The sequence below is a fragment of the Pyricularia pennisetigena genome, chromosome 2 (assembly GCF_004337985.1).
Source record: "Pyricularia pennisetigena strain Br36 chromosome 2, whole genome shotgun sequence".
Taxonomy (NCBI): Eukaryota; Fungi; Ascomycota; class Sordariomycetes; order Magnaporthales; family Pyriculariaceae; genus Pyricularia; species Pyricularia pennisetigena.
The window spans coordinates 3,965,268-3,979,171 of record NC_043741.1 but is presented as its reverse complement, the minus strand read 5'-3'; the positions used below and the strand labels follow the sequence as shown (position 1 = coordinate 3,979,171).

General features: G+C 52.0%; 6 protein-coding genes across 6 annotated transcripts; 3 read left to right on the top strand and 3 right to left on the bottom strand.

Moving 5' to 3' along the window:
* Positions 1 to 919: 919 nt before the first annotated feature.
* PpBr36_01111 (uncharacterized protein) lies at positions 920 to 2,575 on the top strand (the record flags this gene model as incomplete). The annotated part of the gene is made up of 3 exons (XM_029888300.1): positions 920 to 1,443; positions 1,502 to 2,488; positions 2,545 to 2,575. 3 exons carry the CDS (start codon positions 920 to 922, stop codon positions 2,573 to 2,575), a joined length of 1,542 nt encoding a protein of 513 aa, XP_029752354.1.
* Positions 2,576 to 3,087: 512 nt separating this feature from the next.
* Positions 3,088 to 4,869, bottom strand: PpBr36_01110 (uncharacterized protein; the record flags this gene model as incomplete). The annotated part of the gene is made up of 4 exons (XM_029888299.1): positions 3,088 to 3,819; positions 3,881 to 4,227; positions 4,314 to 4,721; positions 4,797 to 4,869. 4 exons carry the CDS (start codon positions 4,867 to 4,869, stop codon positions 3,088 to 3,090), a joined length of 1,560 nt encoding a protein of 519 aa, XP_029752355.1.
* A 731-nt stretch (positions 4,870 to 5,600) lies between these two features.
* On the top strand, positions 5,601 to 7,735 carry PpBr36_01109 (uncharacterized protein; the record flags this gene model as incomplete). Its single annotated transcript, XM_029888298.1, has 2 exons — positions 5,601 to 7,457; positions 7,550 to 7,735. 2 exons carry the CDS (start codon positions 5,601 to 5,603, stop codon positions 7,733 to 7,735), a joined length of 2,043 nt encoding a protein of 680 aa, XP_029751256.1.
* Positions 7,736 to 8,132: 397 nt separating this feature from the next.
* Positions 8,133 to 8,706, bottom strand: PpBr36_01108 (uncharacterized protein; the record flags this gene model as incomplete). The annotated part of the gene is made up of 3 exons (XM_029888297.1): positions 8,133 to 8,172; positions 8,277 to 8,408; positions 8,576 to 8,706. The coding sequence occupies 3 exons, from the start codon at positions 8,704 to 8,706 to the stop codon at positions 8,133 to 8,135; spliced, it is 303 nt and encodes a 100-aa protein (XP_029751255.1).
* An 805-nt stretch (positions 8,707 to 9,511) lies between these two features.
* Positions 9,512 to 10,506, bottom strand: PpBr36_01107 (uncharacterized protein; the record flags this gene model as incomplete). Its single annotated transcript, XM_029888296.1, has 3 exons — positions 9,512 to 9,668; positions 9,705 to 10,139; positions 10,193 to 10,506. 3 exons carry the CDS (start codon positions 10,504 to 10,506, stop codon positions 9,512 to 9,514), a joined length of 906 nt encoding a protein of 301 aa, XP_029751254.1.
* Positions 10,507 to 12,626: 2,120 nt separating this feature from the next.
* PpBr36_01106 (uncharacterized protein) lies at positions 12,627 to 13,760 on the top strand (the record flags this gene model as incomplete). Its single annotated transcript, XM_029888295.1, has 5 exons — positions 12,627 to 12,687; positions 12,763 to 13,069; positions 13,147 to 13,388; positions 13,472 to 13,542; positions 13,626 to 13,760. 5 exons carry the CDS (start codon positions 12,627 to 12,629, stop codon positions 13,758 to 13,760), a joined length of 816 nt encoding a protein of 271 aa, XP_029751253.1.
* Positions 13,761 to 13,904: the final 144 nt, after the last annotated feature.

Below are 13,904 nucleotides of genomic sequence, written 5' to 3'. Positions count from 1 at the left end.
GTATCAGATAGCATGGCGGAATATCAATCTTCTCTTGCCAAATGAGAGTCTGTTGTTATATTTACATGTTCCACTTTCAATTTACCGTACGTCTTGTGGAAGAATCGTATCCTGGACAGTTATCAACGCAAGCTTGTTTTCGTGGCTTCCAGACAATGAACTCTGGTTGTAAGTGAAATAGACAAACACCACTACAATTTGCGACTGCTCAAGATCTAGCCAGGAAGACTGCGCAAGTAAGAACCGACTCGAATGTCATATTATTCAAACTATAATGACTTTGCAAACTGCACAAAACATCAGTCCCTCATTTCTGTCATTGTCTCGGAATGTTGGTCGTTTCCATTTGGGCTTAATTTCCTTAACCGTCAGTTGCTTGTCGCGGGTGCATGAGATACCAAGCCGTCCTACGCCCGCGTTAAGCCCAAGGTTGCACAGAGTAAAGTCCTTTGCGATCGATATCGAAGTTGAAGAGCTTCCATTGCAACTGGTCATGTTTTCTTGGCAGCTTATACAGACAGGTCAATGAATTAATGCTGCTCTTGTCTTAGCCCCAGGGCTCCCATCCCTAAAGTCTGGGCACATGCCTCCACAGAAGGTCAAGTTTATCTTATCTACCCCGCGTTCGTCCATAATTGGTTTAGCGTAAAAGATGGATGCTTTGGTTTGCAGTGACTCAATGATTGAACAACTGCACACCAAAATTTCCCTAGAGGCAAACCACCAAAATCTTGAATAGCCTTGACCTGGCGCGAATCCACCAACCAACACCACGGCTTTTTCAGGCTCCGCTGGATCATCAGCAATAAACACGAGCTCGTCTCTGCTGCGCCCCGAAGGTTTCCAAACCATATTACAGATCGTAACACTAGAAGTCCACCACTGCCAATAAGAAAAGGTTGATTACCCCGCCATCGTAATGTCGAACGGCGACAAGTTTGGCAACGATATCGAGTCCGAGTCGGACTCGGGCCCCGAGTCTCCCGGATTGGACCCCCAAGACCACTCCGATGGAGAGATTGATGAGAAGCCGCTCAAGTCGGCCCTGAAGAAGACCGCAGTGGCTCCGCCTCCGATCCAGCGACCTGAGCTGCCACCGCAAACAGATCCGAAGGATCTCGACGTCAGCAAACTTAACCCTCTGACGCCAGAGATCATCGCCAGGCAAGCCACCATCAATATTGGAACGATCGGTCATGTCGCCCACGGCAAATCGACCGTCGTCAAAGCCATCTCTGGCGTCCAGACCGTTCGTTTCAAGAACGAGTTGATTCGCAACATTACCATCAAGCTTGGTTACGCCAACGCCAAAATCTACAGGTGCAACAACCCCAAGTGCCCTCGCCCTACCGCATTCCGCAGCTACAAGAGTGACAAGGAGGTCGACCCGCCTTGTGAGAGGGAAGGATGCGAGGGTAAATATGAGCTTCTCCGACATGTCTCGTGAGTATACCTCCTTGTCCTACCCCACGCTCGACATGTGCTAACTCTTGCGCCCAAGCTTCGTTGATTGCCCTGGCCACGACATTCTGATGAGCACTATGTTGTCGGGAGCTGCGGTCATGGACGCCGCGCTTTTGCTCATCGCCGGAAACGAGTCCTGCCCTCAGCCGCAAACTTCCGAGCATCTTGCTGCTATTGAAATCATGAAGCTCGAGAATATCATCATTCTGCAGAACAAGGTCGACTTGATGAGGGAGGAAGCTGCTCAACAGCACTACCAGTCCATCTTGAAGTTCATCAGGGGAACTGTGGCTGGAAAGAGCCCCATCATCCCCATCTCTGCACAGCTCAAGTTCAACGTGGACGCTGTGGTTGAGGCCATCGTCAACACCGTCCCCGTGCCTCCTAGGGACTTTTCTGTGGACCCCCAGATGATTGTTATCCGGTCTTTCGATGTCAACAAGCCCGGTGCTGAGATTGACGACCTGAAGGGTGGAGTTGCTGGAGGCAGTATTTTACACGGTATCTTGAAGCTTGGAGACGAGATTGAGATCAGGCCAGGCATTGTCACTCGAGACGATAAGGGAGATCTCCAGTGCACGCCAATTTTCAGCAGAATAGTGTCCTTGAACTCGGAAGCTAACGAGCTCAAGTACGCCGTGCCTGGTGGTCTGATCGGTGTCGGTACACGCATCGACCCTACACTATGCAGAGCTGATCGTCTTGTTGGTCACGTTCTTGGTCTAAAGGGTCGCCTGCCAGACATCTACAGCGAGATCGAAGTCAACTTCTACTTGCTCCGCCGTTTGTTGGGTGTGAGGACTGCCGATGGCAAGCAGGCGAAGGTTGAGAAGCTCCAGAAGAACGAGGTTATTATGGTCAACATTGGCTCAACATCAACTGGTGCCAAGGTGTCGGCTATCAAGAAGGATGCCGCAAAGCTCATTCTTACCAGCCCAGCGTGCACGAATATCGGAGAGAAGGTTGCACTGAGTCGTCGTATCGAGAAACATTGGCGTCTTATCGGCTGGGCAACTATAGCTGCGTAAGTTATTCGCATCCCCACGCTTAACTGATTGATCTAGTGCTAACCACCAACAGAGGAAAAACCCTTGAGCCTACCACTTCATAATGGCTTTGGTGGTATTGGGTTATGTGGCCTGGCGCAATAGGTCCGGATGTTAACAAAATAGAGATGACGGCTAAAGACAAATACCAGTGATATGAGTAGATCATACTGCTTGGACTCATGCGTTTTTGCCGAGAATTCTTTGGGTTTTTCCTGTGACATGTCTTTATTTGCCCGCCGGACCATCAGACTGGTCTCCGGTGCAGTATTGAGCCAATCAACGCTGAGCTCAATCGTTCCTCGGTGAATGTTTCAATGCCTATAGTGAAGTGTTCTTTAGGTGTCTAAAGAGCTCCACGTGTGGCAGGACCGTCATAGTATCGTTCCAAGTCCTTTCCCGTGCATCTCTGTAGGAATTTGCGTGACCAAGCCATTTGAATGGTGGAGCTGGAGCTATGGTGTCTATCACGTCTATAAAAACCCGAAATGCAGCCATATTACGAAGTCGTTCATTCTTTATTATTATCATCACCTTGCGGAGATTAGGGGGCTTGGTCGCCCTTGTTTTCCTTCTTCTACTTTCTAACCTTCCTTGCATGCTTGACCAAACTTTCAATAACACCTTCAAATGCTTCCCGGTCACCAATTTTCTCGTCTGTGCGCTTCTGCCAATACTCTAGTAACTCTTTTGCGGCGCCTTCGATGGCCTGGAGCTTGGCAACATGCTCCTTTAGCTCACCATCCGTCATGCCGTCGAGGGCCTCGTCGGTGGTCATGCAGAGTTGCTTGGCGGAAACGAGGTCAAGCTCAGGCTCCACGGGCTCGTTTTTCTTGCGCGCCGTCGAGGTAGACGCGGCTGCATCGCCACTGGGACGAGGCTTCTTGTTGCCCTGAGAGTCGAGGCTGGTGGTAGAGGCGCCGGCCTCCTGTTTGAGCTTGGTAATGTTGCGCGAGTCCGTGGATGTGCGGGGGGTCCCGTTGCTGCCAGCGCGGTTTAGAGATGGGAGAACGAGCTTCTTTTGCTTGGACGCTGGCAGGATCTCATCGAGGTCCACGGGCACGCCAAGAGACACAAGAAAGAGTCGGCGGATGCGGGAGCGGATCCAGTCCGGCGGCTGGAGCGGAGGGGGTGCAACTAGCTGTGCCCATAAAGATGCACTCCGCGGGGTTTGGAATATCGGGTTTTCTTGTGGGTATGAATGGGTAACGACTATGTCGTCGTCGTCTGGCGGGTATATAGCGTTGAGATACGGTTCTGTGGTGGCCATCACTGCGTCGGCGTCTAGCCCATCGAAGTCAGGGACGGGCTAAGGGTTTGGTCAGTTTCCATAGATCATGAAAAAGTGGTAGTGGCAAGATGAGACTTACAAAGGAGAGGTTATAACCTGGGGCTGGCGGCGGAGGTGCAGCGACTGGTGGAGGAGCGTCCTCTGGAGCCACAGGTTCTTGAAAACCATCGTCAAAGTCACCAAAGTCATCATCATCCGCGTCGCCGCCACCCTCCTCAAAATCATCAAAATCATCCCCGAAATCGCCATCATCATCATTACCCTCATTGTACTCCTCATCATCCTCCTTTTCCTCCTGGAGAGCAGCAGCGCTACCTGACTCTCCAAGAGAAGCACTGGCAGTAACTTTTGGTGGACTCTGTGGAGTGTCTTCAGATTCTGCTGGGGGCGATGGATATGAAGTTGCTACTGTAGTATCTACGGCCCCTAATAAGAATCCGTCAATACAAGGAGATCCAACAAAACAACTGGAAGTACAGCATGCGCGAGGGCGGGGAGCTAAGATGCCTCACCATCCTTGGAACTGGCCTCGGCTTCGTCAAACTTGCCCTCATCCACCTTTACCACCTTGTCGGGAGCAGCATCCGACTCATGATGCGTTCCAGAATGCGTTATAGATCCGGCCGAGTCCACAGTCTCTTCCACCACAGTCAGTGGCACCTGTGGTTTCTCTGAGGACACATCATCCTGCTTCTTGTCTTCAGGCCCACTAGCGGCACTGGACGAGTCTTTGGCGATGGCAATCTCATCAGGCTCGGCGTCGCGTGTCCGCTTTTGGTATGCCTCAGTTCCGGGTACTTCTCCGAAAGACGGCTCATTATCAACCTTTTCCACCCGAGTCTTTGGAAGCTTGGGGGACGCCCCGCGAGATTCGGACGGGGCGGACTGTGCATCTGAGAAGTGGTCGTCGGATTCGGACTCTGTCAAGTAGCCAGCAGTTAGCGCACTGAGTCCTTCCGCACATACCAAAGCCTTGAATCATCGGGGCGACCAACCTAGTTCGTGCGCGCCAGGGTCTTTTGTGTTGGTCTTTGCTGGAGGCGCCAGCATATCGTCTCCACCAGCCATGGTAGGTGAGTTGTGAGTTGTAGGAGGTAAGCTACCTATATAGGTAGGTGAAGTAGGTAGGTGATAGGTAGAAGGGACACGATATGTTAAGGATTAACAACGCGGGGTTCAAGCTCAATCTGAACGGAACCATCCGAAAATACAACCAAATAGTGAGCTACAATGCAAGCCTAATGGGCGCATTAGAATCAAATCATCTGTCGATCTCGTAGAGACAACGGGGGCTGTTTCAAGGAGGGTAAAGTGTGCATGTACTTGGGAATTATCCATGCTCTACAATGATGTCGTTTCTGCTAGGCATGGATGACCCCCGTGAGTGGATAAGCACCCTTCACCAGGCACTTATGGCGGACCAGCCAGCTGTTGATTGGCCATGTTCGTGCTTGAAGAACCCACCAACAAGCGGGTCATCTAGCTTTCTTTGAGCTGCGCCAAAGAATTCAAACACTCATTCGCGTCGCGGTTTGCGGTGCCCTTTGGATGCTACCTATGGCAAACGCCAGCCCGCGAAATTCAATTCGACATTTCTAAACCGTCAACCACTTACCCTAGTCTTTACGCCACTGTGAGGCATTTGGGCTGCGCCATAAAAGTTGCGCAGTGTCTTGTCCAGCTTCGCGAAAGAGCACCAAACGACGAGATTTGCAACCTCATCTGCAGAGCTTGCATTTCTTTCTTCGTCCATTCGTTAATGCAGAGAGTCACCGCACTCTAGTTTAGATACCGCGAACATGTCCACACCCTTCAGCTTCGGCACGCCTAGTGCTACCCCGGGCACTTCGGCCCCGGCATCCGGTGGTTTGTTTGGGGCAACATCAGGAGCAAGCAGCACCCCGACCTTCAGTTTTGGCAACAAATCGTCAACTCCAGCCACGGGAGCCGGCACTGCTCAACCAAGTACCGGCGGCGGGCTGTTTGGCAATTCGAGCTCTACCGCGACATCACAGCCACCGTCGATTTTTGGGGCCAAACCCGCAAGCACAACGACGGCGCCAGCAGCCAAGTCTGGTACCCCGTTGTTCGGAGCCAGTAATACTGGGAGCAGCGGCGGTCTCTTTGGGAATGCCTCCAAGCCAGCTCAGACCGGAGGGCTTTTTGGTTCGGCAGCAACTCCGCCTGCTACAACTAATGCCTCGTCTACCCCAACGTTTGGCGGCGCCGCGGGTGCTGCCTCCACTACTCCCTCAACAGGAGGCCTCTTCGCTGGCACAAACTCTGGTGCTACTCTGGGTTCGACAACACCTTCAAAGCCGCTGTTTTCAATGCCCTCGACGACACCTGCTGGGCCCCCTCCCAGCGCAGCTGCGAAACCAGGCCTGTTTGGAGCTGCACCGGCATCATCGGGCGCCACACAAGCTCCGACGTTAACATTCGGAGCTGCCAAGACCAGCGCCACACCGGCTGCTTCCAGTACACCCTCGTCGCAACCCGCAGCTTCGGCCGCTCCTCTGTTTGGTGGCACGAGTCAGCCAAGTAGCACAGGGCCTTCGTTGTTTGGTGGTGCATCGGCGGCACCTGCGGCATCCGGCGGCTTGTTTGGAAACAAGCCAGCATCAACAGAAGCCCCAGCCTCGGGCGGCCTATTTGGCGCGAAAAGTGCCATACCTTCCACCCAGCCTGCATCAACTGGCGGCCTATTTGGCTCCGCTTCTGCAGCATCTACCACCCCAGCCAGCACCGCCGCAACCACGGCGACTCCCGCGGCTGCTCCCTCTAGTCTGTTCGGCGCCACCGCTAAAACTGCCACCACGTCTGCCGCATCGGCAGCGCCGGCTACAACAACCACGGCTGCGTCGACAACATCATTGTTCGGTTCGGCTGCGGCGCCGGCTACTACAACCGCAGCTGCTGCGAAGCCATCATTATTTGGTTCGGCGGCGGCGGCGGCGGCGCCAGCCACCACAACGGCAGCCGCGGCTCCTTCATCTCTGTTCGGCTCAGCGGCAGCACCGGCAGCGTCTACAGCCCCCTCTACGACTGCGGGCACGACGACTGCGGGCTCGACTGTTCTTGGCGGGCTCAAGCCTGCAACTGCAGCTGATGCAGCTAAGAGTACCACAGGCGCTGCTAGCCAACCTGCTTCGTCGGCTCTGAATACTTCAACAATGGGACCCACCTCATCACTGCCGAGACTGAAGAACAAGACTATGGATGAGATTATGACACGGTGGGCAACCGACCTCAACAAGTATCAAAAGGAGTTCAAGGATCAGGCATCCAAGGTTGCAGCTTGGGATCGGCTCCTTGTTGAAAACGGAGAGAAGATTCAAAAGCTGTACTTGGAGACATACGAGGCTGAGCGTGCCAGCAACGAGATCGAACGGCAATTGCAATCTGTCGAGAGCCAGCAAGATGAGCTTGCGTCTTGGCTTGACCGTTACGAGCAGGAAGTCAACGATATGTTTTCCCGACAAGTTGGCAAGGATGAGCAACTTGCCGGGCCCGATCAGGAGCGTGAGCGTACATACAAGCTCGCCGAACGCCTTACTGATCGCCTAGACGAGATGGGCAAGGATCTGGGCAAGATGATCAAGGAGATCAACGAAATCTCTGGCACAATCAGCAAGGGCAGCAAACCTGATGACCCCGTGAGTACCTTGAGGATTTGGAAGCAAACACTTGAATTCTTACATCAAAAAGACACAGACGCTGACGTTTTGTCCCCTTCCTTTTACTCTAGCTTGCGCAAATCGTTCGCGTTCTCAACGGACATCTCAGCCAACTACAATGGATCGACACCAACGCATCGGCGCTTCAAGCCAAGGTCGCAGCGGCCCAAAAGGCCGGAAACAGCACTGGCGGACATGGCGGTGACGATGGTGATGCCACTGACAGCTTCTATCGCTCATACATGGGACGCCGTTAGGATATTTCGAAATGGCTCCATGGCTTGATGTTTTTATTCCCTAATATTTTGACTAGCATGACTTGGTAGTTGACCAGTGACCGGAGCTTGCAAATTCTCCTAGGGCTCTACTGTTTTCGATTGTCACATGGCCTCTAAATTTCACAGGACGTTCGTGGCATACAAGAGAAAGGCTAGCAAAAGGCAAAGCTGATTGTTACACGCGAATTATGTACAAAACTAGTTAAACAAATGCGCGTTATGATAGAGGAGAGTTGTTGATGTTAAGATGTCCGAATCGCAAGCTTCGTTATATCTGTTCCTTGTTATCTTTTTTACAGGCGCGCCTGCGACGTTTGGATCCGCGGGTTGAACAAGGTCAAAGCTTGTCCCTGGCAATCATTGTAAGCACAGCCTTTTAGTTCTGCTCGCCTCCCTGCTGCTTGGTAATCTCGTCGCTGTAAACATGGGCAACGATGCGTCAGCCTTTGCATTCCATTCATTTTTGTATTTTGGTCGAAAGAACCAACAGGGCCGGATCATTTGGGATGGGACCACGTACATGTGCTCAGCAAGCTTGTTCAAGTGAGCCTGCTGCTCGGCGAGCCTCTTCCGGAGCTCGAGGAGCTTTTCCTTCTCGCGCTGGCGGATTGCGTAGTCCTCCTGGGCGCGCTCACGTTTCTGGAAGGCGTCTCTACACAAGGGGAGTAATCAATGTTCAGTCAGCTGTTGGTCTCGATAACATGCGTATTTCGTTTGTTCCCTTATCATTAATTGACGAATTGGGCTGGACTAGATCAATGAGAAAAAAAAGAAAGAGAGGAAAAAAAAAAAAAAAAAAACAAGATATGTCCGACTCACCCGCCACCAGTCTTTGGGGTAGATCCAAGGTCACCCTCGGCCATCCTGCTTGCTGAGGTCGAGAAGGCAACGCGGGTGTTTGAAAGCCTGACAGCGGGCCTGGCAACCTTGGTGAATGACTGGCGAAGCATTTTGAAAAAGGATGGATTTTTATTTGAGTTGTTTTTTGGTTGTGTTCGGAACTCGTATTGGTGGGTGAAATGGTTTGCAGTGACGATGATGAAGTGTGGTGGTGTCACTTGGGATCCGAGGTGCGTGCCTGCAGTCAGCTAAGGTTGGATCGTACGTCAACAGATTGACGTAGTTTGTTATGCCAAGGACGGTTGTGAGCTACCACGGGCCTAAGCTTTCCCCCCGCCGGACCCCATCGAGTTGTACGATGGTTCTAGCAATAGTCAACCTGAGGCAGCAATGCGCGTTACTTGCTTTAGGAAATAAACCGTCAAGCATAATGCATTCATTCAACTCACAATCCTATACAAGACATTTTTAATTGTCTGACAGTTTTCTTCTGCTCTACCTGGAACTGTTGTATACCGGAGAGTTTCTCGCTCAATATCTACCTGGGTACCTTCCTGTAACCACGTCCATGACAACCCATTGCAGCTGGAGCGGAACTGTTCCATGTCTTCTGGCTGCAGTGCCTGATATACCTACATAATCCCTGTCTTGACTGACAAGGTCGATTCAATAAGCAGATGAGCACATCACTCGCGTTTTTACCAGAGGAGAAAGAAATGCATGGGCTAAAGTTATGTAATACTAGCAGATGTAAGCTAATGCCGAAAGTCCCTGAATTGAGTTCACATCATTTGTACCTAGGCAAGAGCTCTGCAAGCGCGCGGGGCGCCTGTGGAGATTTCCCCCTTTTTGCCTGACCATAAGGTTCTGAATCGTCGCAGCACCATTGCCCTCCTACACAGGCAGGTCTTTTGATTAATCCCTGTTAACGACAAAATCCCGACCATAGTATAACACGGCGTCCCTCCCGCCCTTTAACAATTGACGAATAAATTCTTTCGCAGTTGCGTATTCGACATCTGGATACAGCTCATTTGCGTCCAAATATCCAAGATACTTGGCATGCTCGGGGCTGTTATCGCCACGGATCCCTCAACTGTATGCATACTACATAACGAACTTCTTCAGCAAAACGCCCCCGTTGTTGGGGTTCTGCGCAAGCTCGTTGGCCACGGGAGAAATGATTTCCTCGAGCTCTCCCTTTGACTGATATTTCTTCGGGATGGTCTCGCCACTGAGTTCCTCGACTGGGGCCATAAACTTGTTCTGCGTAGTCACCTCGTTATAGGCACATACTAGCCTGTTCAGGGTGCAAGGGTCGGAGATTATGCGCACGACGTATTTACCAATATCGGCTATATCGGTCAGGATAGTCCTGGTATTCCCGTCACCCAGTAAAACATCATCGGGGAAAGTGAGACCCTTGTTGAGTCTGCCCGAGGGCACACGCGGAATGCTCACTTGGTACCAAAACCCGACGTCCATGGCAGTATAAGGGAGGTACAAGCGCTTGCGCCGGTGCTGAAATTCTTCTGGTCCCTTACTGACATGACACCACGTGGAGGACAACAACTTGCCCAGAAGCTGGGCACATACCACCCGACGCAAGCTTTATGAGATGCGTCAATAAGGGATTCTGCCTCCGCCTTTTGGGCAAATATTAGACAGGAGATGACGACATCCGCGACAGTCAGAAGGGTGGGAACGACCTGTGTGTCATTGACATTGATCTCTTTCACTACGGCACCCCGTCTAGCAAAGTCCTGGCGTATCTCCTTGCTGACCGATTCGGGGCGGGCGAGGTCGACAGTCTCGAACTGGCCTGGCGATGCGAGCAGCTGGTCCATGATCGACCGGCCAGTCTGGCCTGAAGCGCCGCAAACAACCACTCTGAACTTTGTCGAAGCCATCAATATTTATTTTGAGTGCAAGCGTAGACATTATTGCACGTTTGTTGCGTGGTAGAAACCGGCTGCAGAAGATATGAGAACCGGGGCGAGATTTGTGTATGTAATCAACCCGGATATACTGCACATTACCCAAGTCGGGAAGTTATTGACTTCCGACCCGAAAGGCCGACTTAGACTCCTCCTGTGAAGTGAATTAATAATCTTCAATAATCCTACGGCCTCTGGCTTGGGAGTGTTCACCCATTTGCTCCATTTGACTGATAACAGAAATATTTAAAAAAAAAAAAAAAAAAAAAAAAAAAAAAAAAAAAAAAAAAAAAAAAAAAAACACTGTAGCGAGTCTGCCAACATATAAAGGCCCTCGGCATTGCCCATCCGGAGACGATCGCATAGACAGCCCTTGTGGAGGTTGACTCTGAAGAATCATCAAGTCCAAATGCGAAATGTGCGGAATGTGAATCCATTAGTTAGCAGGCGATGTCGGCATGCCAACTGATTGGTTTGAATATTTCCCTCTCCCTGCCCAATGCGGTTTTGATGTCCAACGGGCTTTTGGCCAAGCACGACGGGAGCATCTTTGAAATCAGGGTATACGAGATAGTGAACCCTGTAAGCACCAGGTACCTCGGGCAGGCTGGGTCTCGCCCAGTGCTATCGACCATTGCGGCCCAATCTGCCCATAGGTGACTGACTACCTAGGTAAGTACTAACTAACGTAGTAGGCGGCAATTCGGGGATTGGTCTGTCATAATCTATCGAAGCACCATCATATACACTCATGGAAACCACCAAAAATATTAAAGCGAGCTTATCAACATCGCATGCACATTTTTGCGTAATGGTTGTGCGCTCAGATAGTTTACAATAACTAGTAAAACGGCCGAATCAAGCAGGCAGATGGACAAGTCTTGAGCCACATGCATGACAATCTGGTATCGAAAACTGGCCGGCGTTGAGACTGGTTCAGGGAGCCGTTTGTTGCCCCTCTGTCTCACGAGGAGGCGGGGCAAGTGGGGATCTCAGATGCGATACTGATAGTGATACTAGATCACGTGCAGAACCGGGTCCAGGCTGGCAACGCAGCAAGTTTGTAGACCATTCCGAGCCGGGGTCCGTGCTCTTGATTACAGGGCGAAATTGTTGGCACGGCGCGCCCGCTGCTAGGTTGGCGGGCCCTGCCTGGCTGCCTAGGTAAGGTACCTACTGTAGAAGCAGGCATGGAGAAGGGAGGCACGGTACTGAGGTTCCATGTAGTGTAGAAGCCCAGTCAGTCGCGGCGGGTGCAGTTGCAGCACACCTCAGTGCCCTGCCCCCCCATCTCAATTCCATCCCATCCCATCCCAAATTTCCTTCCAACTTCCCTCCACCAACAAACAAACAAAGCAAAAAAGACGACACATTTGCCCGCTGCCGGCAGACTGCAAAACCCCCGAACCACAATCGCGACCACCATATCAGAAAGCATCCAACAGGTGCGTTTTCGTTGGCTTTGGTAACCCTCCGTTCTCGAGGCTATCTCCGTGGATTTGACCAGAGCGTGGTCATTGCCGCAGCAGTCAGTCGCCTGCCTCAAATGCGTCTCCTCTTGTTGCACTGCAACCGCACCCACTGTCGTCATCGCATCTGCGCCCACTCGCTGCCAACCCACCCCTCCAGTCTCCCGTCCGACCCAAGTGCCACAGACGTTCATGCACCTCATTTTTCTCCCTACCTACATACCTACCCATATTCACCTGCCTAACCTTCGATTTCCATCTTTGAATATCTTGGAATCATACATCCACCACTCATCATCCATTTGCTCAGTTTGCTTCCATCGCAAATAGACTCACTCACCGCTTCTACTGCACAGATTTACCTCGATCGATTCGAGATCCGAAACCCCGTCAAACGGTATGCGCACCCACTTCGATCTACGCCCCCTTTCCCCCCGTTGAGCCAGTATCGCGCATTCTCCATTGGATTCTCCTCGTCCAAGACTCACGAGCCGAAGCGCACGCAACGCAATCGCATTACCCATGGCGCTTGCTACGGATGCTCAGCTTCGACTTGGGCAGTGTCGCTCGATAATGTAGTCATGAGTGCTGACACGTAGCCTCTCGCAGACAAAATCAGTAAAAATGGGTCACGAAGATGCCGTTTACCTGGCTAAGCTCGCCGAGCAGGCTGAGCGCTACGAGGGTGAGTGAGCCTACCGTGGCATTCGGCTGTCGCTTTGCGAATCGGCAAGATGATTCTAATGCCTGGGCCGTCCAGAGATGGTCGAGAACATGAAGATCGTCGCCTCCGAGGACAGGGACTTGACAGTTGAGGAGCGCAACCTTCTCTCTGTCGCCTACAAGAACGTCATTGGCGCCCGCAGGGCCTCGTGGAGAATTGTGACCTCGATCGAGCAAAAGGAGGAGTCCAAGGGTAACTCGTCGCAGGTTGGTCTCATCAAGGAGTACCGCACCAAGATCGAGGCCGAGCTTGCCAAGATCTGCGAGGACATCCTGTCGGTTCTCGACAAGCACCTTATTCCCTCGGCCAAGAGCGGCGAGTCCAAGGTCTTTTACCACAAGATGTTGGTCCTTATCCCAGTTCAGTTCCTCAATGGCGAAGAAACTCAGTTGCTTACAAGGTGGCACCATCTGTTTGTAGGAAGGGCGACTACCACCGCTACCTCGCTGAGTTCGCTATTGGTGACAAGCGCAAGGACTCGGCCGACAAGTCCCTTGAGGCTTACAAGGCTGCTACCGAGGTTGCCCAGACCGAGCTGCCTCCCACGCATCCCATTCGCCTTGGTCTTGCCCTGAACTTCTCCGTCTTCTACTATGAGATCCTCAACGCCCCCGACCAGGCCTGCCATCTGGCCAAGCAGGCTTTCGACGATGCTATTGCTGGTGAGTTGCGCATTGATTTATGGGGCCCATGACCTGGTACCGTTGTTCAAGGGATTACAGCTAACAAATGCTTGCTCCGACAGAGCTCGACACCTTGAGCGAGGAGAGCTACAAGGACTCAACTCTGATCATGCAGCTGTTGCGCGACAACCTTGTGAGTAAATCCCTGGCGCTAACAGACTATGATTTGGGCATTGGGAGGTTTATGGTGATACTGACCGGGGAAACGAACATTAGACTCTTTGGACTTCGTCGGAGGCTGAGCCGACAGCCTCAACGGGACACGCTGAGGCTGCCCCCGCAGCGGCCGCCACAGAGGAGAAGCCCGCCGAGGCTGCTGCCACCGAGGAGGCGCCGAAGGCTGCTGAGTAAAGCCGAGAAAGGATTTCCTTGGTATCGTGGATTGTCATTACTTGGTAGAAACTCCCGGTGGTGAAAAATGGTGTCTAGGAGTGTGGTCTGCAAGATTTATTTACCCTTTTTATCGCAAAACCCAGCATCTCTTTCCCATCTTGA